Source organism: Atractosteus spatula, chromosome 5 (genome assembly GCF_055471065.1).
Source record: "Atractosteus spatula isolate fAtrSpa1 chromosome 5, fAtrSpa1.hap1, whole genome shotgun sequence".
Lineage (NCBI taxonomy): Eukaryota > Metazoa > Chordata > Actinopteri > Semionotiformes > Lepisosteidae > Atractosteus > Atractosteus spatula.
In genome coordinates, this window is record NC_142710.1 from 9,078,578 (window position 1) to 9,104,225 (window position 25,648).

The 25,648-nt window shown below is 39.8% G+C and overlaps 1 protein-coding gene across 1 annotated transcript; it reads left to right on the forward strand.

Moving 5' to 3' along the window:
* The first annotated feature begins 472 nt into the window (after positions 1-472).
* Positions 473-18,777, forward strand: LOC148834006 (transmembrane protease serine 9-like). Its single transcript, XM_088915722.1, has 9 exons — positions 473-527; positions 3,175-3,337; positions 4,369-4,640; positions 4,951-5,105; positions 9,488-10,187; positions 10,556-10,724; positions 11,724-11,980; positions 13,711-13,808; positions 18,469-18,777. Exons 1-9 carry the CDS (start codon positions 473-475, stop codon positions 18,775-18,777), a joined length of 2,178 nt encoding a protein of 725 aa, XP_088771848.1.
* The last annotated feature ends 6,871 nt before the right edge of the window (positions 18,778-25,648 follow it).

Sequence of the window (25,648 nt, forward strand, 5' to 3'; positions counted from 1 at the left end):
CACAGTAGAGTAAAACACCATGAGATTTTGGTAAAAGTACAACACAATGCATTAAAGCCCAGTGAGATTGTGGTAAAATCAGAGGGCATCCAGTAATGACCAGTGCAGACAAGTAAAGCCCAATGGAATAGTGATAAAAGCACAGTACTGTAAAGCATATGTATTTCAGGGAGATTTAAAGGAAATCACCACACTTTCACTGTCTCCAGTCCTGTTGTGTGTGTTTATTACTGATTGCTTCTTTATTATAAATTCACTGAGCTGCAGTATTACTGAACTGAGAGAGAGGAGGACAGAGAGGAAGAAAGAGGTGCAGAGAGAGAGGGGAAGAGAGAGAGAACAGAGGAGGGAGGGAGAGAGGGAGGGACAGGAGGCTTGTCTCTCCAGGTGTGTATATCAGAGCAGGAGACAGACAGAGGGAGAGAGGAGAGAAAGGAGAAGCTGGAGACAGGACTCTGACACACTAGCAGTCATGGCGGTGGGCATCAGTCTCTGCGTGTTGGCGGCTCTGGTCCTGACAGTGAGAGGTAGGTGGTGTCTGTCTGGCCAGTGGCTGAGCTGTGTCTCTCAGGGCTCTGACAAGCTCTACTGTCCTCATTTATCAGCACAGTGTATCCACAGGAGTGCTGAGTGCCTTGAAAATAGAGTGCAAAAAAGACTTCTATAATATGAATGTGTCTGGTAAAACGGTATATTTAAAAAAAACAATCTCCTTGAAATTAATTTCAAGTCCATTGAATTCGGGTCCAGTAACATTATCATCATGAAGTCCAGATGTAAATGTCTGAACTTTAGTCACTTGACCTTTGTTATTTTTTTTTAAATTAAAAACCAGTCTTTGCCTCATGAAACTAAAAATCTATCAAAATATATTGAAACAAAAACATGGGCAGCCACAACAATAAGCATAATTAATTAAAATACAGAAAAAACAAATAGAGTCACATCATATCAATATACAGTAGAATTCTACTGGTTTGTATAAAGATCTGTGTCATTTTATCATTTATTATTGCATTTATTCACAGGTATAAGTAGTATTGATATCAGTATCGATTGTGTTGTTTTTTTCCATCAAGGTAAAAACAAACAACACATTGTCAGGAAGTCTGAACAGTTGAATTAATTAAAAATAAATAACACATCTGTGCTCCAAAAAATTAAAACGAAATGCCGAAAACGAACAGACAAGTCGGGAGAGGCTGCTGGCTTCCATTGCAGTTCAGGTTAGGTGGTGAAGGAGGAGAATCTCTCTCACCTGGAGGGCTGTGAAATTAATGCCCCAGAAGCATTAATCTACTGAGATTTATTTCTACAATAAGTGTCCACTGTTCTTAAACACAAAATAAACAGAATTGTAATTGATTTTAGAAGAGATGTCCTATTGCCTGTGACTGTAAAAGGGGAGAGACAGTTTATTAAATCTGGTAAAAATGGTAACAAAATCGATTCATTGGTGGTATAGTAAAATTGTACAAATTTCAAACTGAGCACAAAATCTTGAACTTTGTGAAAGCGCTGTATGGTCGCCATTTTGTTGCAAACTCCTGATATGGCCACGGGCAGAGGGAGAGTTTGTGTGAATCGCTAGGTGAAGCGGCCCTCCCTGCTCACTAGTCCCTGTACTGACTGATGTACTGTGATGTGAAGAGGCCCTTCCTGCTCACTAGTCCCTGTACTGACTGATGTGATGTGATGGACGAGCGAGTAAATACAGGCTGTGCAGGAGACATTTCACTCCAGAAATGTTCCACTGTGATCTACAGGCGAGTTAACAAGTGAGGAGTATTTGTCTCGAAATCGAGAGCAATATGTCTATTGGATTGAAAGAGGAGTTTTCACAAGCCTGCTTGTTTACAGCGTCAGAGGGCTGATTCACCTCATCGGAGGTTTTGTTGCCTTGCTCTGAATTGCAGAATATGGCAGTGCACAGACCTGGAAATTCTGCCTTTTCTGTGATGTAAATGGGAGGTTTAACATGTTAACAAAAAAAACTCTTAATTTAGAAGCTTTGTAGGGATCACAGATTTGCAGCAGTACAGGATTCCGATGACGATACTAAGGAAGGCTAAGTGAGCACACGAAGAGAGAAAACAGTAAGCTTGGTGATTACAGGAGTCTTCTTAAGAAGAAACTTCTGTCATGGAAATATAACTATCAAGGAAGCCACAAGAGAGAGTTCTCAACTGAGTAAGGTCTTTATTTCAATATTGCAATATTGGGAGCCCTGCTGCCACTTCGCAAAGTGCAACCAGAGACTCAATTTGTTACTAGCAGTACAGGGTTTTTATAAGACATTGCGCTGTAAAAAAGTTCAGGACTTGGTCCCTTCTAAAACTTCCCCTTTCTCTAAGAGAAAACAGATTACATCATAGAGCGAGAGAAGAAAAACTAGATTTGTTATTCAAAGCTTATCAGTTACTTTCAGCTAATTCTAATGACCCAGACAGCATATATTGTTTTGGTACATTGTCTTCTAAACTAACCTAAACAGTGTACTTTGTTGACGAACTGTTTTCTAAAATTCTGCACGTACTGTAGCACAGCAGTTACATCCTTGAAATATATTATCTAAAAGCACCAATATATTTTTTCAAAGCTCTCTACATTTTTAAGAATCAATTTACTTATTAGATTTCCACTTCACTTCTCTTCTCTCAAACCAGACCCAGAGCTCATTCTGTTCTGGCACCAGTGCTTGGGCTCTGTTTCCAGGGCTGATGTTATCTGCTGCCCATTTAGGAGTCTCTCCCTGTGCTGGTCTGTCTCTCCTCTCAGTGCTCGGAGCAGTAGCAGGAAGAACAGGGGGCTGAGACACTCGAGCTGGTCCCTCTGGTCTCGCGCTGCGCTGCTGTGACAATACCTTGTCAGTATTATCAACTGGAAATTGAATTTGAGTGCCATGACGGAGGCAGGGTATGTGAAGGTGCAACAGATGTTACGTTTTTGGAATGAAAGAGCTGGAATGTGGAAAGCAAATGTTGCCAGTTTTTTGTATTCTTACTGGAGGTATGGTTGTCAGCACAATCTTCTCTCTCCCGTCTCTCCTGTTGTCACACAGACCTGAGGACTCCTGTCTCTCCTGTTGTCCCACACACACCTAAGGACTCTTGTCTCTCCTGTTGTCACACACACCTGTGGACTCTGTCTCTTCTCTGTCTCTTGTCTCCCCAGCCTGCGGCCAGGCGCCCCTGAGTCCCAGTGTCCTGCAGGGAGACTCTGCCCAGGAGGGGTCCTGGCCCTGGCAGGCCAGCCTGCACTTGAATGGTCAATACTTGTGTGGAGGCTCACTGATCAACAGCAACTGGGTGCTGACAGCTGCATATTGCTTCTATCAGTAAGGAAGTGAAATAAAATTCTCTATATAGACTGATATTTAGATAAGATTGAAATATGTAAGATTACATAGATCACGTACAGATTCCATAGATACAGACAGCTGACAGCTTTAGTTTGCTTCTGTGGGTAAAGAACTAGAATACATCCTCTCTATATGTACTGAGATATTAAAAAATGTAACAAACAGGACTGGTTCCACTGCTCCTGTATTGTGATCTTGTTGTCTATCAGTATGTTGAGTTTGATGATAGGGGTTAATTAACACTGATGAGCGACACTGCTCAATGCTCAACAGAGATGCACTACAAAGGGTTGTGGCAACAGCACAGAAGATTATAGGATGTGATTTACCATCAATCCGTGAGATCCACACCATCCGCTGTTGCAAAAAAGCCCAATCCATCATTCAGGATCCCAACCATCCCGGCCACAAACTCTTCTCCCCCCTGCGCTCTGGCAAGCGGTACTACACTGTTAAAGCACGGACCACTAGACTCAAGAGCAGCTTCTACCCCACTGCAGTCCGCATCCTCAACAGCTGACTGCAGGGCCTCTGACTCAATACACATCTGCACTCTGCACTGTTTGCATGGTCTACCATGTTTCTTTTCTTCACTAATACATATTTACTGTCCCACAACTTATTCAGTGCTCCCGATGCTATTATTATTGCTCCTATTGTTATTATTTATGATGTTTGTAATGTACTCTCTACATTGTGTGGTGTTGTCTGCGGTACTGTGTATGTTCCGAGAGGTCAGCGTGGATACGAATTCCAATGCACATGTATTTATGGCAATAAACTCCTCTACTCTACTGTGACTAGGCAGGGTAACAAGACCAACTCTGAAACTCAATTAGTTCAGGTGCTGAATTGCTGGCTTTTGGTTCTCCTACTCAGGGAACTTCCGATAACAGGAAGTGAGACACCTATGAATAATCAGTTGAAAAACAGATGGAACAGCGATGAGTTTTCAGAGAGTAACACACGTGACCTTTGACACTGATGATCTCTCTCTCTCTCTCCAGGGGCAGTACAGATGCCAGTAGGTGGACAGTGTACCTGGGCAGACAGACACAGCTGGGCTCGAATCCCCATGAAGTGTCCAGAATGGGGCAGACGATCAGTTTTTACCCAACTGATGACATGAATGTTTTTGATGACATCGCCCTGCTGAAGCTGGACAGCCCCGTCTCCTTCACCAGCTACATCCAGCCCATCTGTCTGGCCGACAGCAGCAGCTCCTTCTACAACTGCACCAGCTGCTGGTTCACTGGTTGGGTCAACATGACTGGTGGAGGTAGATTGATCTGTTTCTTGTGTCCTTCAACACATCAATGTTATGAGATCACATCTCCCTTCTGCATTGAACCCCGCTCTTTCTTGCTGTCTGAGCTGTTTCTCGTAATGATTCCTTTCAGGTGCCCCTTTCTCTGACAACTCTGCACCCGTGAATTCATTGCTTCTTCGCTCCTAATTCCATATTGCCAAGTGTCTGAGACCCTCATCAAGAGGTGGATACGTGACTCAGGATCTCCACAATGTAGAGCTGCTGGGAGAGTCTGTCACTGACTAAGGGAAGGACACTGACCTCCTGTCTTGTCTTTCAGTCTTTTCAGGGAATGAGACCCTACAGCAGACCCAGCTGCCCCTCATTGAGATCACAGCCTGTGCCAATTTTATTGAACAGCTCCTTGGGAATTCATATCTAACAGAAAGCATGATCTGTGCCGGCGTGACTCGGAGTGAGATGTCTTCCTGCTGGGTAACTGAAGTAGCTGTTTCTTGACACTAAGCTACAGAAACACAATATGGAACGCAAGCAAAGCTTATATGATGTTATATAAGTATACATACAGATGCAGCCATTCAAAATGCGTGGTAAAACCCTGTACTGTGCAAAATTATCTACAGTTCAGCACATTATACCGCAGCACGTGCTTGGCTGGCCAAAATGACCGACAGGTGGCACCATGATGCATTGGTTGTTAGTGAAATGATTGCTTCATTTAATCTCTTTACTGGGCATGTTTAAATCTGCTTAATATTGAATATTTATATGGCATTTTACAACTAAAGGGACATTTTTGTAGCCGAGCAGAAAAAGAAGAGGAGCATAATGTGTCTGAAGGTCATACACGATATAAATTTAGGAATATGAACATATTATGTAAACTGTATATGGCTGGTATTGGTAGTTTAAATAAAAAAATACGCACCAGTATTCCACTTTCTTCATAAACATTTTAAGCATCAATATCTTTAATTCGGTTGCATACTGTGGTTATTTTGGAAAACTTTTTACGTGCTCCTTCTGACTATCTTAAGTTCATATACTTTGTAAAAAGTTCAAATGTTTTTACCTTTTCTATGAATTATTGCGATCGTTATCGCAGTAAAAGAAATGCATACTTAAAAAAATTGATTAATAGGGAATATAACATGCAATCGCACATCTAAAGAAATTAATAATGATATAATTATATTCATATACTGTAGCTCAGATTATCAGAGTAGTAGACTTTCCTTGTAAACATCTGCATCAATTTGACTCATTCTCCCATGATTACTTGGAACCTTTTTGCCTGCCCTGTTCAGTTATAGCTTAAGCTGTCAAGTGAACTTGAACTTGAACTTTATTGCCACATGTAACCGGTACTGGTACAATGGAATTCTTACTGACAGAAAGTCTCTCGATTGTAAAAACAAGTGTAAAAAACAAGACAAAGTGCAAACAGTGCATCAAGACAATGTACAAACAGACAGTAGACAGTGTGCAAGTCAACATGTAGACAGTTTGAATGTAAACAATACAGACGTGTAAACAATGACTGGAGATGTGTGATAGATAAGCAATCATAAAGAGGTAGATGGCACATTGGTGTAATGGCTTAGGCGTGTGCCTTGCATGCTGGAGATCAGGGGTTGGAACCCTGCTGTCACCATGAGTTTTCTACGAACAGATTAACATTTCTTTGAAAAACTTAAATAGTAAATATTATCACCACTATACTGAATTTGTTAGTATTTCTAAAAATCACAACACATTCAAAGTTAAGTTATTTATTAATAACAACTAAATAGACAGGGTGTATTTGTATTCCATGTTTTAACCTTTTCTATGAATACCTGCGCTCGTTATCGTGGTAAAAAACCTCGTACTTTTTTAGAATCCGCTAAATAGGGAATATAATATGGAACCACTTATCTGATGAAATTCATAAAACACGTTTTATTAATTTGTAAACACGTTTTATTTTTAATTTGACTCATTCACGCATGGTAAACAGAGTTTATAACGTTTGTTTAATGTTTAATGTTTGTATAATGTTTGGGAGGGATGACAACAACTGAGCTCAATCATACTCAGCTGTCAGTAATTAGCAATCACTCCCATCATCCTTCCTCCACCAAACGCTATAAATACCAACATGATATCTCTCTCCCTCGTTATACTCGTTGTTATGATTTCTCTATTATTATCAAATCCATCAACCCGTTCACTTGTGATTATTTTGGAAATATTTTGACATGTTCCTTTTAACTCAGAGTTTGTAATGTTGGGAGCTCTGAACAAGTTAAACTTTGATGCAGTACAAATAAATGTATTTCCCACAAGCTATCCTGTAGTGGCTTTAAAACATCACGCTGTTTGCACATCTTTGTTCACGTTTTAAAACTACAGTGTGGAAAAATGACTTAAAAAAACAGGACATCTGATTGCTGGTTGCCTTTAATTATTTATAAAAAATGAAATGAAAAATAAGATATAATGAGGTGTTCCTGCCTAACTCAAACATTGTGTGACTTTAAAAGCTGTAAATATGGTTTTGATAGCAGAAAGTCACCTTGCTCTTACAAGAGGCTCACAACACAACTTTGTCTGGGAAACGGGTTTCTTATTTTACTGGGAGTGTAAACTTTGAGTGAGCACTTTGGCGCACAGTGAGATTACTGAGATGGATAGTTTTAGTAAATACATTGACAAATATCTGAATTTTTGCAAGATAAAGTTGTGTTCATCTGTAAATCAGCTACGTGACTTTGTGGGAAAGCGGTTTAGTGGGCAGTGTAGTTACCATAGAGTGTTTAAATGTACACTGTACAGCAGTTTAAGGCACAAATGACTCTGTAAAAAGATACAAGAAGCTTGAAATTATTATTATTAAGTTAATAATGACCGGACACATTATTATAAATTCAGTAATATACCACTTTGTTATTCTCGATTCTAATTACAATATATACAATTTCGTTTTAAGGCTTGAGGCGTCTGTTAAATTGCCCCACTGAATAAAGTGTTTGAATTCAACCGGTTGAACAGTTAACAGTATTCACATTTGCTAATTAATGTTCTTATTTCATTATTAATATAACTTAGCATTGAATGTTATAATAAATATACAAAAAAACATGTTAATATAGTGTACATAATACTTCATCATGCGTGAATGAGTCAAATTAAAAATAAAAACGTGTTTACAAAGTGGATTACAGTAATACTACCAGTTATATAAATACATATATTCAGATCCTTAAATTAATATTGTTATTAATTTCTTCAGATATGTGATCCCATATTATATTTCCTATTAATCAAATTCTAAAAAGTATGCCTTTCTTTTACTGCGATAACAAGCGCAAGTATTCATAGAAAAGGTTAATCACTTAACTCACTGAACTTTGAACGTTTTGTGATATTTAGAAATACCAACACATTCAATGTGGTGTTGAAAATAATAACCAATTTAGTTTTTCAAAGACATGTTTATTTGTTAAAAGAAAAACCTCATGGCAACAGCTGGGATCACACCCCCATCCTCCAGAATACAAGGCACAGGCCTAAGCCATTACACCAATGCACCACTTAAGAACTTCAGCTGTAGCTGAAAAGGGCAGGCAAAATCTTTTTCACATAATCACACTTTGATGCTTAAAATGTTTAGGAAGAAAGCGGAATACTGGTGTGTATTTTTTATTTAAACTACCAATACCAGCCATATGCAGTTAACATAAGGAAGAAGTAATAGGTTTATTCCATGTTTAAAAGAGAAGAAAGAAAACACAGCGTTTCAACCGTGGAACCCTCTTCATGTTTTCTTTTTTCTCTTTCAGCATGGAATGAATCTATTACTTGTTCCTTTGCAGCCTACACATTCTGACACAGCTACCCACCCGAACTACAGTTTATATAATATGTTTATGTTCCTAAATTAATCCTGTTTATGACCTTCAGACACGTTATGCTCCTCTTCTCTTTATGCTCAGCAACTAAAATTTCCTTTTAGTTGTAAAATTCCATATTAATATTCAATAATAAGAGGATTAAAACATGCAAAGTAAAGAGATTAAATTAAGCAATTATTTCACTAGCAACCAATGCACCATCAGTACCCCTGTCTGTCATTTTGGCCAGCTAATCACGTACTGCGGTACAACACGGTGAACTGCAGATAATTTCATGTGGTGTGGAGTTGAACTGTGCATTTTGAATAGCTGCATCTGTATAGCTATCAGGTGATGTTAAATCACTGTAACATTTATCTTTTTACAATAAAAGCAAGTGGTGTTCTTACTATGTATTCTTAGAAAAGGATGAAACGTTATAGCTTTTTATGAAATACAGAATATAAGCTTGTTAAATGTTAAAACCAGAACCCACTAAGTTACCAAGTTAAAGACTTTGATGCATAAAATATTTATGATTAAATTATTTATGATGAAGGTGGAAGGTTGTGTACTTTTGTCCAACTGAGCAATTTTGTTTTTGCAAAATATACAGACCTTTTCATGTTTAATATTTAACATTCTGTAATATAGTTTAAAATTCTTAATTGTCTAAACAGTATACAACTTAATTGTAAAAAGGTTATCCAACAGCAGTAACTGGGATTCAAAACCAGATGTTTTCTGATGACAGCTCAAATGCTGTACAGGGTACATTAAGCTTTATTAGCTCCACCTGGCAGTTTTACAAGATGCTTCCGGTTACTATTATTATATTTCAATTTACATGCGGTATGATGCGGTATTATGTTAAAGTGCGGTATTTCTAGTCATTGCACCTCTATTGTTGTTAGTGCACTGATAACCTATAATGCTGCCCAGTCACTGTGTCTGTAATAATACATCCATCTCTCATTGTAGGATGAAAATAATTTTCGATTCTTTGGGAATCCACTGGTGTGTAAACAGGAATCTTCTTGGACCCTGGCTGGAGTAGTAAATAGATACACCAACTGTGGCAAGATGTTAGTGATTTATTCAGGAGTCTCCAATTACAAGTCCTGGATTAAAAACCAAGCTGGGTTGGGCACAACAGACTTTGTGTTCTTTGGCAGTAATTCCATATGCAATGCGGCAAATGTATTTTCAGTGACCACTACTCCTGATACTTCAACAGCATCACTGACTACTACTACTTCTACAACTACAGGACCAGTGTCCACTGCCCCCTCTACTACTACAGCACCAATGTCCACTGCTCCCTCTACTACTACAGCACCAGTGTCCACTGCTCCCTCTACAACTACAGTACCAGTGTCCACTGCCCCCTCTACAACTACAGCACCAGTGTCCACTTCTACCTCTACAACTACAGCACCAGTGTCCACTTCTCCCTCTACTACTGCAGCACCAGTGTCCACTGCTCCCTCTACTGCTACAGCACCAGTGTCCACTGCTCCCTCTACTACTACAGCACAAGTGTCCACTGTTCCCTCTACTACTACAGCACCAGTGACCATTGCCTCCTCTACTGCTGCAGCACCAGTGACCACTACTCGTTCTGCACCAGACATTACTGTTCCTTCTACAGCTTCCGTAACCATTTCAGCTGCACTACCTAGTAAGTTAATTTCTGTAATCAGACGACATCTGTTCAATATTGAAGGTTGTTATTCACATAAAGCACACATTTTCTATTTCTTTTATTCGGGACATTAGAGTGAAGCCAGATAAGTCATTTTTTGTTTCACAAACTACTTTGCTGAAATCCCTTCCTCCTCCTGCTGTCTTTGGTAGTGTGTCAGATGTAAGCCAACCACAAAACATTTTTATAATTAATGGGAGTGTGATCTTCCTACTACTACAATTACAAATATATTTTTCTGGTAGGATTTTATGTCAGAGTATACAGTCATAATCACTAGGCTTGGTGTGGGAAATCTGTCCAGTCCTCTAGAGGTGACTCTGCTGTCTCACTGCTTTTTTCAGTACAAGTCTGTGGGAGGCCCAGACTTAATACATCCCTCCTCGGGGGTCAGTCAGCTGCAGAGGGGTCCTGGCCATGGATGGCCAGCCTGCAGAGAAATGGGAGACATGTGTGTGGAGGGACCCTTGTTACCGGTGACTGGGTGATGACAACTGCACAGTGCTTATCCAGGTACAGACCAACGCCACCTGACCCAGGCACAGACCAACCACACCTGTCCCTCTTACCCAGGTAGAGAGCAACCCCACCTGTCCCTCTCACCCAGGTACAGAGCAACCCCACCTGTCCCTCTTACCCAGGTAGAGAGCAACCCCACCTGTCCCTCTCACCCAGGTACAGAGCAACCCCACCTGTCCCTCTTACCCAGGTAGAGAGCAACCCCACCTGTCCCTCTCACCCAGGTACAGAGCAACCCCACCTGTCCATCTCTCTCAGGTAAAGACCAACCCCACCTGTCCCTCTCACCCAGGTACAGACCAACCCCACCTGTCCCTCTCACCCAGGTACAGAGCAACCCCACCTGTCCATCTCTCTCAGGTAAAGACCAACGCCACCTGTCCCTCTCACCCAGGTACAGACCAACCCCACCTGTCCCTCTCACCCAGGTACAGAGCAACCCCACCTGTCCATCTCTCTCAGGTAAAGACCAACCCCACCTGTCCCTCTCACCCAGGTACAGACCAACCCCACCTGTCCCTCTCACGCAGGTACAGACCAACCCCACCTGTCCCTCTCACCCAGGTACAGAGCAACCCCACCTGTACCTCTCACCCAGGTCAAGATGACAAGACTCCAACTCACCCTTGGTGTTGAAATACCGGTACTTCACTGATTTCCGATGTAATAAATTGCTCTTAGTCACTTAGTCACACAGAATAATGATGACTTACTATAGTAAGAGTGATTATCTAAATACTGTGTGTTAAAACAACCATTAATTCACACACTAACACAGCAATAGATATAATTCAGATCCAACTTGATAGATTTAATTGGAACACAGTGACAGCCATGTGCTATATTTAAATTCTTTAACAGTGCAAGAGGGCTTTAGACTGACTGACAATAGGGTCACTATCTCCTCTGTGCCCTTGTGAGTATCTTTTCAGTGTTGACGTTTTGTACTATCCAGTGTATCTGTATTCCCTCTACTATATCGAATCTCTCCAGTCCAGTGATTGTCCAGGAGTGGACAGTGATCCTGGGAAGACTGAAGCAGAACGGCTCAAACCCCTTCGAGAGATCCCTGGGGGTCCAGAGTGTCCAAACCAGCCAGCTTGGTGGCACCAACATCGCCCTCCTGAAACTGGACACCAAGGTCTCCTTCACTGACTACATCCAGCCCATCTGCCTGGCTGGGGAGAGAGTCTCATTCCCCACTGGAGCTCAGTGTTGGGTCACTGGCTGGGGTAACGCAACTGGGACAGGTGAGTCTGGGATACGAGGTCAAAGAGCGGAACTCAGGCTCCCCATTCAGGAGGTTTTTTACATAGACAGGACCAGCCCAAACCACTGTAAAGAAGGGTACCGGGATTTCTTGGGCTGGGGTTCCTCAGTTCCCCATTTTGGACAGTTAAACATGCACTCTGCTGGTTTGCACACTTTTTTTGTATTCTCTTGATTCAACCCCCATCTGAATAACTTTACTTTTAAAGAACATAGCAAGACTGAAGATGCAGCTTTGATTGTGGTATCTAGTCATCTGCAACAGGCAAAGTCATATGTGCATAACCTGATTATTGACTGCATTTAACACTGTCCACACCAACATTGGACCAGCTATGTCTTATGGATGTTTTATAACGGATTGCCCCTCAGCTGGTGCTCATGAACAATACATTTTCAAATGAAATCAGCTGATACCAATGGGATGAAAACGCAGGAACTTCTGTTAATCTATTAAAGAATGACATGGCCCTAGTAGAACTGTTTACTGGAAGTGACAGAGAAGGGGTGGAGAATGAGTTTAAACAGATAAGTATACTGGTGGTGTAAGCGAAGCATGCTTCACATTAATGTTTATACAACCAAAAAACTGGTTATGTTAGATGTCAACCTCTCTCCCATATTAATCACCCTGTGGAAGGTGTTCAGTGTTAGATTATACAGTATATTTTTTATCAGAAAATTGAATGGGTTTGGGGTGAGTCAGAATGTTTTAGAGAGGGTTTATAATTATGTGGCCATTTTGTCCATAACCGGACCAATACATAATCTGCAATGAACAGTACACTCTCCCATAAACAATATATATTTTTATTGTTTCTCAAGGTATTGCAAATGCAAATGGTCTATAATAACCTCTATATACAGCCATTAAGTTTTTTTTTTTTCACAGACGCAAAACTAATTTGAACAAACAAATTAACAGCATATTGCTGAGAACAGCACTTCAAACAGAAAACTACACAATGGGTGTTTTATTCATACCAGCAAATTTACCAGCAAAATCAAAACACACCACCACATACACTATATATCACAAGACACCAGCTAATTTAAGTCTTTCAACAGTGTGTTTTGTAACCAGATGCAACAGTTTAAAGCAAATGAATCATTTTTATAGGTATATTATTTAGCATTTCAGTTTAGAGAGTCTCCAGATTCCACCAGTAATTGATCAATTCTCCAGCAAAATACAATCGCAAAAGTAAAAATTCACTAGAATACATAAAAACTGTTGTCCACTACCTTGAAAAAAGCTAATTTCCAGAGTAAAATGAAATCACATGTTCAAGAAAACCAACACAACACAAAATGGCTGCTTTTGGTCACCTGCTATGTGTTCAAACCAACAGGCTATGGAAAAAGCTTATATACTGTAATAGTTTGAAATATCTGTCATTCAGTGGATTCTGACTATTAAGAGACTTAAGTCTTCCTATCTGTGGTGTGCATGCATATACATATATATATGCTTAAACTTATTTCCATAAGCACTGTACAAACCTGCAAAAAAACTATATGTGATGTCAGATAGAAACTCTCACCCCTTCTTACATCCCTAAGCTAGAAGTGGGCACAGCATGATGTGCTGATTCCCACCAAGACTATTTCCCCATACCTGTTACCGGGGAAATGAGACAGGAAGCAGTTTACATGTTTCCTTACATTTCCCTTCCAAACTAAAATTTCCCATGTGTCCCTTTACTGTCAGGTGAGAACACCCTGCAGCAAGTGTCCACAGCGATCACTGAGTGTGTGAATGTCTCTTCAGCTGACAACCTCTGTACTGGATCACTGGACCTACAGCAGGTACCCAATCTTCCAGACACTCAATTCTTAATTTGTATCACTTCTAAATGCAATTAATATGTGTGACAGTGGGAACGATTTTCCCACCGTACACCACTAGAGGGCCTTCTAGCTGCGCTCTCTTTAACCTCTTTCGTGTGACAATTTATATCAGTACCACATAGAATCACATTCTCACGCAATCTCCCTGGTTTCACCACGGCAACAGCTGAAAGGCTGCGGAAGCCCTTTTCTCCTGAGAAATCTTTACATTCGAGGAGATTCTCGCCACTTATTATTTCCTTGTGGGCTGAAAGAACTTCTCTCTACCTTGATCAGAGGTATTGAACCTCCGCCAGTGAACAGGCAGCCAGACATCCCACACTGATACATATGGAATACAAATATGTAATCTTAAAACTAAAGGGAAATTTTGGTATCTGACAATAAAAATTTCCAAAGTATATAATTGTTTTTTAATGTTATTAAGTGTAATAATCTATTAATATAAATGTATATTTATATAGCCATTAGTGTTACACAGCAGTATTCTACCTTCTTCATAAACATTTGCTGTGGCTATTTTGGGAACGATTTAAGATGTTCGTTTTAACAACATTTCCCATGCACACTTGCAAGGTTCAAAGTAAAAATGATAATCAACTTATGCTTGAACAAACATAAGTTATCTAAGTTCTTATAGACATTTTTATTATTCTTTTTATTGGTGAACACTTCAAGTTTGGTTTCAATTCTTATGCAAGAAATCATATAAGTAATTTTAATCACTTGATATTTAATATATTCATAATTTAAATTTATATATTCATATATATATATTTATATATACTGTTTCTTTGCTGTGCAATGGAAAATTAAACTTCTAATCAAATTAACCATCACTATGCCTACCACATGGGAGGCCTGGGTTCGATTCCCAGCCAATACAAAGTTTTATTTTAACAAATTGCTCCTTGTTGATAATAAAGGCTCTTGTGCTACTGTAATGACATTGTTATTAACTTTATATAATCACAGTATGTTAAATAATAAATTAATATTAATAATAAAAATAGTAATTACATGTTATAACCTGTGCAGAGTAGTGCTACTGTAGTGACACCCTGGGGGTGTGCTACAAAGCAAAATATGTTGAATATTTAAAAAATACTTTTCTATAATTTTTTACTGTATAGCCTATTATGAATGCAGTGTGCTTTTTCAGATTATATACACATTAAAATATTTATATTTGTATGTTTATCATGCAATCTATTTGAAAGAAGGAAAGTAAATTAAACATGAAAGAAAGTTTGATTATACTTATAATTTATACCTAATGGCAAAACTGGAAATTATAGTTGCCCAAAGTTTTAAAGTATTTCTGCACTAAGCACTACAAACCTGATCAGAGATGTGAGAAAAATGCTGGATCTTGATTGCGGCCAGGTTTTCCACAAAGACACTTATTTTGTGGTCACGGGATTAAGACACACATTCTTCCACAGTGGTTTTGCAGTTGCGGATGAAGGAATCCATGCTCAACCCTCCCTGTGCATTGTGATTTTGCAAAGCTAGTCAGATAGTTTAAATGTGAGCTGCATAATGCTTCAATTAAGCATATAACTTAAACCCGAGTTTGCCATGGTGAAACCACAGTAGTCCTGAAGTCAGTTATCCAGTTAATTCCAAGCAGCCAGCAGCCACACCACCCTGCAACTCACAACTGGTAACCCACTGAAGCTAAACAGGTGAGAGCCTGGTCAGTAACTGGGTGTGACACACTGGCTCAGCACTGTGAGCCTGGTCAGTACCTGGATGGGAGACTTCTTGGTAAGCTCAGGCTGGTGCTGGAAGAGGTGTTAGTGGGACCAGTAGGGGGCGCTCACCCTGTGGTCTGTGTGGATCCTAATGCCCCAGTATAGTGATGGGGACACTATACTGTAAAAAGGTGCCGTCCTTCGGATGAGACGTAAAACCGAGGACCTGACTCTCTGTGATCATTAAAAATCCCAGGGTGTTTCTTGAAAAGAGTAGGGGTGTAATCCAAGCATCCTGCCCAAATTTCCCATTGGCCCTTACCGATTATGGCCTCCTAATAATCCCCATCTCTGAACTGGCTTCATCACTCTGCTTTCCTCCCCACTGAGAGCTGATTTGTGGGGAGTGTTCTGGAGCACTATGGCTGCCGTTGCATCATTCAGGTGGGGCTGCACATTGGTGGTGGTGGAGGGGAGTCCCCATTACCTGTAAAGCACTTTAAGTGGAGTATTCAGAAAAGCACTATATAAGTTTAAGCAGTTATTATTAATTTAATCTGGCTAATTTGAGAAAACACTGAATTAGTAAACATGCTTTGTGAAACAGCCCTGCAGGTAAATGTGCAGAGTAGATGTATTCCACCTGTCCTCCCTCCTACTTGCTCCTTAGTATGAGTGCGTGTGTCCAAATCAGGACATTCAGCAGCTTTTTAAACACACAATGCATAGAAGATATCTGATGAATTTTAATAAGAAAATATTCTTCTCAGTGCAATATTTGATACAGTATGTCCCCAAAACAAATGGTAGTGTACAATAGTGTGAAACAGGTCTATTAGCTGGATAGCTGTTAATCGACTGCGATACATCTCATTAGCTAGTCATCAGCCATGCTAAAGTATTATGCAAAATTAAAAAAAATTAAATACATAAATATTAATATATAAAAGTTAGTTGCACACAAGGTAGATAAAGGAAGGAGTGACAAGGACAAGTGTTTTCTGAATTTCATCAGTTTTTATGTGGTGTTTCGCACAGATCTGCCTTTCAATCATGCTGATCTGCATGTCCTACTAAGACTTTATTATTCATTCTGACTACTAGCTATGACACATATATATTTATATATTTAAACCAAAAACTGTTACACCTGAACTGGGAGTGGCCCACAGTTCCCAGTTGCCACGGTATACCATAACATTTGCATGAACAGCCTCCAGCCATTACAAATGGTAATGCACAATAGTGGGAAATACTTTGGTGAAATGGGCAGCAGTTTATCATCTGCAGTGCATTTCATTTGGTTTTTGGTAGCAGCTAGATAAATTATATTTTTTCTTGAATTTCAGAAATGATTACATAGTGTTTTACACTGATGTGCCATCAATCATGTTGTCCCCTCTGGGGATGATCCTGGGAAACTAGCCTAGGGTTTATTTTCATCTGATAAAACAAACTGGTGGAGAAAGACATATACATATAATCTGCTGTTCACTGTTACTGCATAAACATGTTTTTATCCACACAACCTGTATGGTTTATTCATTTTAGTCATTCCAAATGACTACAAATCAGATATTGTGTTACATTAAATGAAATTATGTTCAATTGTATTCAATTATTCAAACCAATTACAATTTGGCCTCAAATGGTGCATCTACTTATAATGTATTTATAACTGCATTAAGTATTAATACAATTTTAATATTTGACATACTATGATATTTAAAATTGATAAAAATGTTAATGTAGTAAACATATTATTTATTAGATTTATATTAGATAGTCTTTTTTATCCTCAGGAGGACATTTGTTAAAGTACAACTTGGACATTGACTGGGCTTCGAACCCAGACTTCACACATGACAGATAAGAATTATACAACTGAACTGCCAATGCATCCTTCTGATTGGACAACTGAAGGTGTGGGATAGCGGAGGGCTTTCAGAAATCTAAATCCCTAAGTGTTTAATTTGTAAATATTTTCTATACATACTATATTGTATTGTATTGGGTTAAAACCATATGGTACCATAACATATTTAAAAGCAAATAAACATATACATTAAAACAAATGGAGTAATAAGTTTTGATTTGAATGATTTTGTTCATCATGTACTGTACAGTAAGTTGGATTCCAGCTAATACAAGTCTGCAGTGCAATTAGATCATTATACTAACATTTTTTAAATCACATTTTACCACTGAGGTACTGTACGGTAAAATATTTATGCAATTCTAACAATCACTTGGAAAACAGTGGTGCCAGTTACAGCATATAGATGAAGGCATTCTGCAAAAACCATGATAACCAGTACTTTACTGTGGCTGATGTGCTGTACTGCTTGGATATCTGTAGATAAGACTCCCTGAGTGTGGCACATTGGGAATTGTAGTTTTTTTTCTTATGTGTCTCATGTGGCTGGATTTTTAAAACTACAGTACATGGTGTGAAGGAAATGCTTCCTGTTATGTTTTAAATAGACTAAATCAAAATAGACAGAAAGAGTTCGAACACCTTTAATATTCTTTCATTGCACAAACAATGGGCTCCATATTGGCTGGTATGTGCCGCTAAAAGTCACATATGTACTGCTTCCAATCCTGACATATAGCACCCTTTTTTTAGGGGGTGTGTTTACCTCAGTGCCGTGAGAGCAGCACAGGAAACGAACCAGACTCATTCACTTGTGCTCCATTAGTGGTGGTTTGTACTATTGAAAGAAGCTTCCAAGCTGCTTTCCTTTCCGAGTAATAACCCCATTATTTTGTTAGTATTCAGGTGACTGTCTAAAAGTAACTTTGCCATTTGTAGCAGTCTGAATAGTTTAGTTAATGTACCTAATTACTAGATGTTTTAGCCTTACTCTGTCTCTCTCAGTGCAGTGTAGTTACTCATCTCTCTGTTTCTCTCTGTCCAGGGAGACTCAGGGGATCCCCTGGTGTGTCAACAGGACTCTCTCTGGATTCAGGCCAGCATTGTTGCAGTGGACAACACTGTCCAACTAAAGGGGCGTGTGGCCCGAGCCCTACAGCAGGGGGTGTTCCCCAAGGTGTCCAGATACCAGAGCTTCCTGCAGAGCAACGTGGGCCCCACCCTGCCCCTCATCAACCCCAACACCGTGGTCACCACCACCCCCACCCCCAGCAACGCCCCCTCCCTGGGACACACTGTCCTGCTGCTGGCTGTCCTGTCCCTGATGCTGACCACCTGGATCTCCACATCCTGAGCTCTGTCCACTCACTGGACACTTCTAGAGCCTGGTATAAGGATGTGTCTCTCCCTACTGCAGGCTGGACTTTAGGGCTGACTGTCTTCTTTTTCTACTATTCATGGGTCTGCCACTTGTGTGAAACACATACAGGCCAGTAAAAATACTGTTTTGTTCTGAAATTGGGATTTTGATGTTTTTTGTTAAATTGTTAAATTTTCCTAAAATTGAGCAAAAATCCCAATTTGTGACAAATTATACATACATGTAAGTAGACAACTCTACTATGCACACACATCATCAGGTTCATTCAGCTCATTCATTCAATCAATCAGCTCAGGTTTCTGAGTAGCAATGAAATGATTCTGAAAGTGTTTTGCTTCTTTTGCAGCTTTAAGCACTGCTGGGACTCTGCTGCACCACCGAGACAGGTTGCATCAGATGTCTCAGTATGTTTTCTTGATTTATTAGGAATTTTCTCTTCAGAATTATTTTTTTTTCATTTCCCTCCATTACAAATTAGGGGTTGGAGCAGTGCCAATGTGGCTAAGGATCTGGGCTTGTGGGTGGAAGGGTGTCGATTCTTACTCTGCAGCCAGAGTGTCAGAGTAATGCGACAGGAAGAGCCTCTGCAGAAGATGGCCACTAGGGGGCATTCACCCCTGAAATAATAATAATAATAATAATAATAATTGCTTACACTCATATAGCGCTTTTTCTGGACACTCCACTCAAAGCGCTTTACAGGTAATGGAGGCTCCCCTCCACCCCCACCAGTGTGCAGCCCCACCTGGATGATGCGACGGCAGCCATAGTGCGCTCCCCACACACCAGCTCTCAGTGGGGAGGAGAGCAGAGTGATGAAGCCAGTTCATAGAGGGGGATTGTGAGGAGGCCATGATGGGTAAAGGCCGATGATAAAGGCCGGTGTTGGCATTGTTTCAGCATTTGTGCAAAATGACAAAGAAACGCATTTAAATGATTTCTGCAGCACGACTACACCCTCGAACACAATCACTTCATTACATCAGAGGCGGCTGGTTAGCTCACTTGGATAGAACATGGTCCCAATAGTGCCAAGGGCGTGGGTTCGCTCCCTATATGGGCTGGTTGTTTAATTTAAAGGGAGGAGTGGTGGCACTGTGGTTAAGGATTTGCACCACTTGGTGGAAGGTTGCTGGTTCAAATCCTGTGTTGGCAGAGGAATCCTACTCTGTTGGGCCCCTGAGCAAGGCCCTTAACCCCAACTGATCCATGGGTGCTGTTTAATGACTGACCCTGTGCTCTGACCCCCAGCTTCTCTCCCTGGCTGTGTGTCTCAGGGAGAGCAAGGTAGGGTGTGTGAAAAGACAAAATCCTAATACAAGAAATTGTATATGGCTAATAAAGTGATCTTATCTTCTAAAAAGCAGTTTTAACACTTTTGTTATTTTTTAATATAATGTATATATTAAAAGGTCTAGCTACTGTTCGTACACATTTATTTTTTAAATTTTTCGATCTGCAGCGTACAGAACTCGTGTTACCATACACACCATCACCATTGGCTAAACAATAAAATAGGGAAAAAATACATTCCCAAACCACTGTCCCACTAGCATTCTGCTCCCATCATTGAACTCTTCTTTAATATCACAGCACAGCTGCACATCCAGACAAGAACTTTATAACAGCTCTGAACTCAGCACAGATCTAATGCCTTCCTGCTGGGAAACTGAGTAACTAAATCAAGTTGCACTTCTACATAAACATTTTAACTTATTGTTATCATGTTACGTCTTGACCACTTGTCCCACATCATGCTTTGTACCAGTGGACTCAGCTCTGGTCTGTTCTCTGTCATGGGTATCCACGGTGATGAAGGCTCCTTCTGTACTGCATTGGGCTACTTTCTGTTTCCCTGTGCTCTGTAGAAGAAATGTAACTGAATAAACTTCTTTGATTGATGCATCAGACACCTGTTCTTGTTTCTTGTTCAGGGGACACATCAGTGGGGCACATTGGGGACCCCAAACCTCAAACCCCACCCCATTTCCAAGCTGCCTGGGAAGATCATCTATTGAAATGTAACGCATAGGTGACTATTCATTGTTATTAAAATGACTTAAATTCGATCATGTTGTGATATTTAGAAATATAAATTTGTTTGGTGCAAGTGAAGTTTTATTTATTCTCTGAGCCAGGGAAATGTTTTATTTTTTCAAGGAATTGTTTGTTAAAAAAAAAAGTAACAGCTCCGGCAGGATTCAAACACCCCGCATGTGACATGGGAGTCAGGAACCTAACCCACAGCACCACCGGCAAGGTCACATGAGGAGTGTTGAAAAAGCCCTACAAAACATTATCAACAGACATTGTACAGCGTGTACAATTTTCGTGTTGCGGTACATGAATATAATTATATCGTTATTAATTTCTTTAGATACGCGATTCCATATTATATTCCCTTTTAATCAAATTCTAAAAGTATGCTTGATGACTCCGGTATCACGTTAGTTAAAGAGTTCGATGCTTAAAATGTTTAGGGAGAAATGGTGTGTATGTTTTCTTTAAAGTACCGATACCAGCCATATACTGTATGTTTATGTTCCGAAATTAATATCGTTTATGGCCTTAACATGCATTACAGTATGCTCCTATTCTTTTTATGCTCAGCTACTAAGATTTCCCTTCAGTGGTAAAATTCTATATAAATATTCAATACTAAAACAGGCAGAGAGATAGACACCAAGGGGTGCGGAACCAGGGAACTATTTACATGGAAAATGGGCGATCTCCCCAGACTGTACGCCCGTTTCACTGTTACCTGGCTACAATACATTATTTTTAATATTTTTGTGGTAAGAGGGAACAAAACATCAGTATTTACTGCTAGTAATTAGTGTACGATCTATAGTTGAAATCTGAGCCTAAATAAAAAGAAAAGGCATTTTCAGAGAGCAATTACGCTGTGTTTATGTAGAATAAGTGATTAGGTTTATGAGCAATCTAATTACTTATTCATTTAAAACGCTATATAAAATAAAGTTTATTATTAATTTGCTGGACAGAGTGGTGAACATTATTATACATAAGACAAAGATAACGATTTATGTTAAAAGACATTTAATTAAACACGGGTTTGTGATTTAAATGGGAATGGGGGTGACAGGAACTCTTAATCTAAATAAAAATAAAATAAATAAAACAGGTTTCGATAGTTAATAACCACTTTTTATGCACGAAACACGGGTGATTTTTCTTCCTCCTGATCAGTTTAGAAATCTGCGTACGCTGTAAGGTTTTTACTTCTTAATTAAACTTTTAAAATACACGTTTCGAATAGAAAGAAATCCTCTTCCTGGTACAGTATGTATAGCAGACCAGCACGTCTTTTTTCTCCAATCAGAGGGATGTCAGATGGTGTCAGCCAATCACTATTCTGAAGCCCTACCATAATCTCTGGTATAGGGAGACCCCAGAATTCTGTCCCATAGTTTAGACCAGTGGTTCTCAAACTTTTTGGACCAAGTACCACCCCTAATCCAACCAAAGCATCCAAGTACCACCTACATCATCATCTCATAGGAACCCCAGAAATTCTCAATGACCAACATGAGCGCACGTGCACACACACTCTCACATACATATAATAAATATTATAATAATAAACTTTATTTGATATATTGCCTTTAAAGGTGGCTTCTCAAAGTGTTTTACAGAAAGGTCTCGCGGTGGATGTTGTAATGTGTACATTAATTTCTATGGCAACCTCTCTAATTCGTGCAACTACACCGTTATGTCGGCTTGTCATTGCTCTAGCACCGTCTGTACAAACTCCGACACATTTTATCCAGTCGAGGCCATTCTCTTCGATAAATTCATGCAGAAGCTGAAATATGTGCTCTCCTGTAGTTCCTGTTGGTAGCGGTTTACAGAACAGAAAGTCCTCATGGGACATGCCTTCAAACTCGTATCTAACGTAAACGAGCAAATTGGCCAAATCGACTAGACTCATCTAATTGCAGTGAAAAACATCTGCTCATCTTAATGCGCTCTATCAGTGTACTTTTGATATAATCCGCCATTTCAATAATTCTAGGAATGACTGTGTCTTTCAGGGGGAGGGAGGCAGCAGGTCGAGCTGTTTAGCAGCTTTTTCTCTACACATAATACGTGTCAGCTCTTTTTCCAACAGTAAATAAGGTTCTTCAAAAATAGTGTGGCTTACCTGCTTTAGCAATACGCAAGCTTGCATTTTTCCACGTTTCCGTTTTTATTTCCGTATTTCTTTAAAGTTTTTATTTCATGCGCATGGGAGCGAAACAGAGACGCTCGGTGTATTTTTCTCAAATTAGAACAGTTCTTAAATATTTTTCTGTTATCACGCTTTCGTGTGCTCACAAGATTACCTGCGTTCGTAGCACGTATTTCTATGCATTCCTGTGTTTACAACGTTGGCATTGTTCCACAATCACGCACATTCTCCTTTCTCCCTATTTGCTGGAGATACAGTAGCTTTCTTAAATACAATTGGTCACTTGCATCCGTAGCACGCATTCCTATAGAGTGGTATAGAATTACAGAGTATCTCTTGTGTCCACTGAAGTATTAGCGCGCACTGTATCGCAGTACGTAGGCTGCGTATTCGACACGTATTAAAATACAAAATATGAAAACCCGTCCCGATTTTTCAGCGCACACGACACAGTTCCAGGGTCATTTGGCGTACCACCGGGCGGCACTCCACGTACCACTGCCGGTACGCGTACCACAGTTTGAGAACCACTGGTTTAGACAGATGATAGATACTTTTATTGATCCTGTGAGGGAAATAAAGTAAATCATTTTCATTTTAGGAAATTATGAAACGCTCGGTTAAAAGCAAAGGAGATTGTCTGTTATAGTGGACATAAAAACAAGAGTTTGCTGCGGCATCATTGGAAACCCAAATTTAACAAAAAATCGCTGGCATTATATCCTAGAAGACACAGATCGGCGCCAGACCGGGAGAATGCCCGCAGCGTAAAAGAAAATGCCCGATGAACTAGAGATTGGACAGTTTCCAAGTGCTTGTACAATCGATGGAAATGTTCAAATAAATGTGCAAAAGAAATAAACAAAATAATCATTTATTTCTTTATCATATTGGCTACCTAATGTCCTCTCTTTTCTAGTTAGTGGCTGTGTTTCTGCGTTGGGTAGCAACGGGTGACTGTTCTCAGGCTGAAGATGTAAACAGCTTAATTTTCGTGTTAAATAATTTTTTTAAATTAAAATTCATTCTATACAGCAATCGCATATTTGGGTACCGTTTCATAAAACTTTCATGCTTAAAATGTTTAGGGAGAAATGGAAGACTGGTGTGTATTTTTTCTTTAAACTACCAAGACCAGCCATACACAGTACAGTTTATATACATACAGTAATGTTTATGTTCCTAAATTAATATCGTTTATGACCTTCAGATGCGTTATGCTCCTCTTCTTTTTATGCTCAGCTACTAAAATTCCCCTTTAGTGGTAAAATTCCATATATTCAATACTAAACGGATTAAAATGTGCACAGTAAAGAGATTCAATGATTAAATCTTTTCACTACCAACCAATGCACCACAAGTGCCCCTGTCGGTCATTTTGGCCAGCCAATCACTTACCGCGGTGCCCTGCGGTGGCTTGTGGGTAGTTTACCATACCGCGGGTTTGTACCGCGCATTTTGAATGGCTGCATCTGTAGATGATGTTTTGTTTTCATTTTTGATCCAACAGACTCAGGTTTGTGATACAATTTCCAAATGATGCATCCAGGCAGCCAAAAGTTTCCGAAAAAACAGTTTTCAAAAAATGACCAATAAATATACTTGTCCTAAAGCTGCCTTGGGCCCCAAAATCTGGCGCTGAGTGTTTAAAGTGTCTAAGTAGAGTTTGAACACTAATCCTAACCCAACCTGGGGCTTCAACTGAGCAATTTTACAGTCCGTCTATGAGCCCTCCTGTCATTGGATTTTGAAATATTCCTCAAACCAAACTGTATGAGTGAGAAACAGTTGAAGCCATTGAGAAAAACTTTTCCAAATGTATTAGATTTGATAAAGTTCTGTTCCCATTTTTGATCAGACAGTCTCAGTTTTGTGATTCAGTTTTCGAAAGGGGCACCGTGCTATCCAGGCAGGCAAGAGTTTCCAAAAAAACATGTTTTAAAAACGACCAAAAAAACACTGGTCCTAAAGTTGTCTTGGGCCACAAAACCTGGCACTAAGAATAAAAATGGTCAAAGTAGTGTTTGAATGCTAACCGTAACCCTGGCTGGGGCTTCACCTGAGCAGTTTCACAATCTGTCTATGAAGTCATCGGATTTTGATATATTCCCCAAAGCAAACTGTATGAGTGAGAGACAATCATAGCCATTGGGAAAAGCTGTTCCAAATTTATTAGATTCGATAATGTTTTGTTCCACTTTTTGAACTGAAAGATTCATTTTAGCGCTACAATTTCTGAATGATGCACCAGACAGACAGCCAAGAGTTTCAGAAGGTTTTTTTTTAAAAAAATGACCAATAAAAGCACTCATCCTAAAGAAGTCCTGGGCCCCAAAATCAGGCACTGAGAGTCAAAATTGTCTAAGGAGTGTCTGAATGCTAAGCCTAACCCTAGCTGGGGCTTCAGTTGAGCAGTTTCACAATCTGTCTATGAAGTCCTCCAGTCATTGGATTTGACGTGTTCCCACACTTTACTGCTGTTTCAAGAAGTGATGAGAGGGGGGTGCAGGAAAGATTCATGTGAGGCACAAGGACAAATCTCTCCATCTCAGGGGTCCCAGTTCTCATGAAGATGACAGTGTGGTTTTCATTCCTCTCAAACCTCACAAACCACACACACCGATTCTCAGAAGCAATCAAAGGTATGAATTT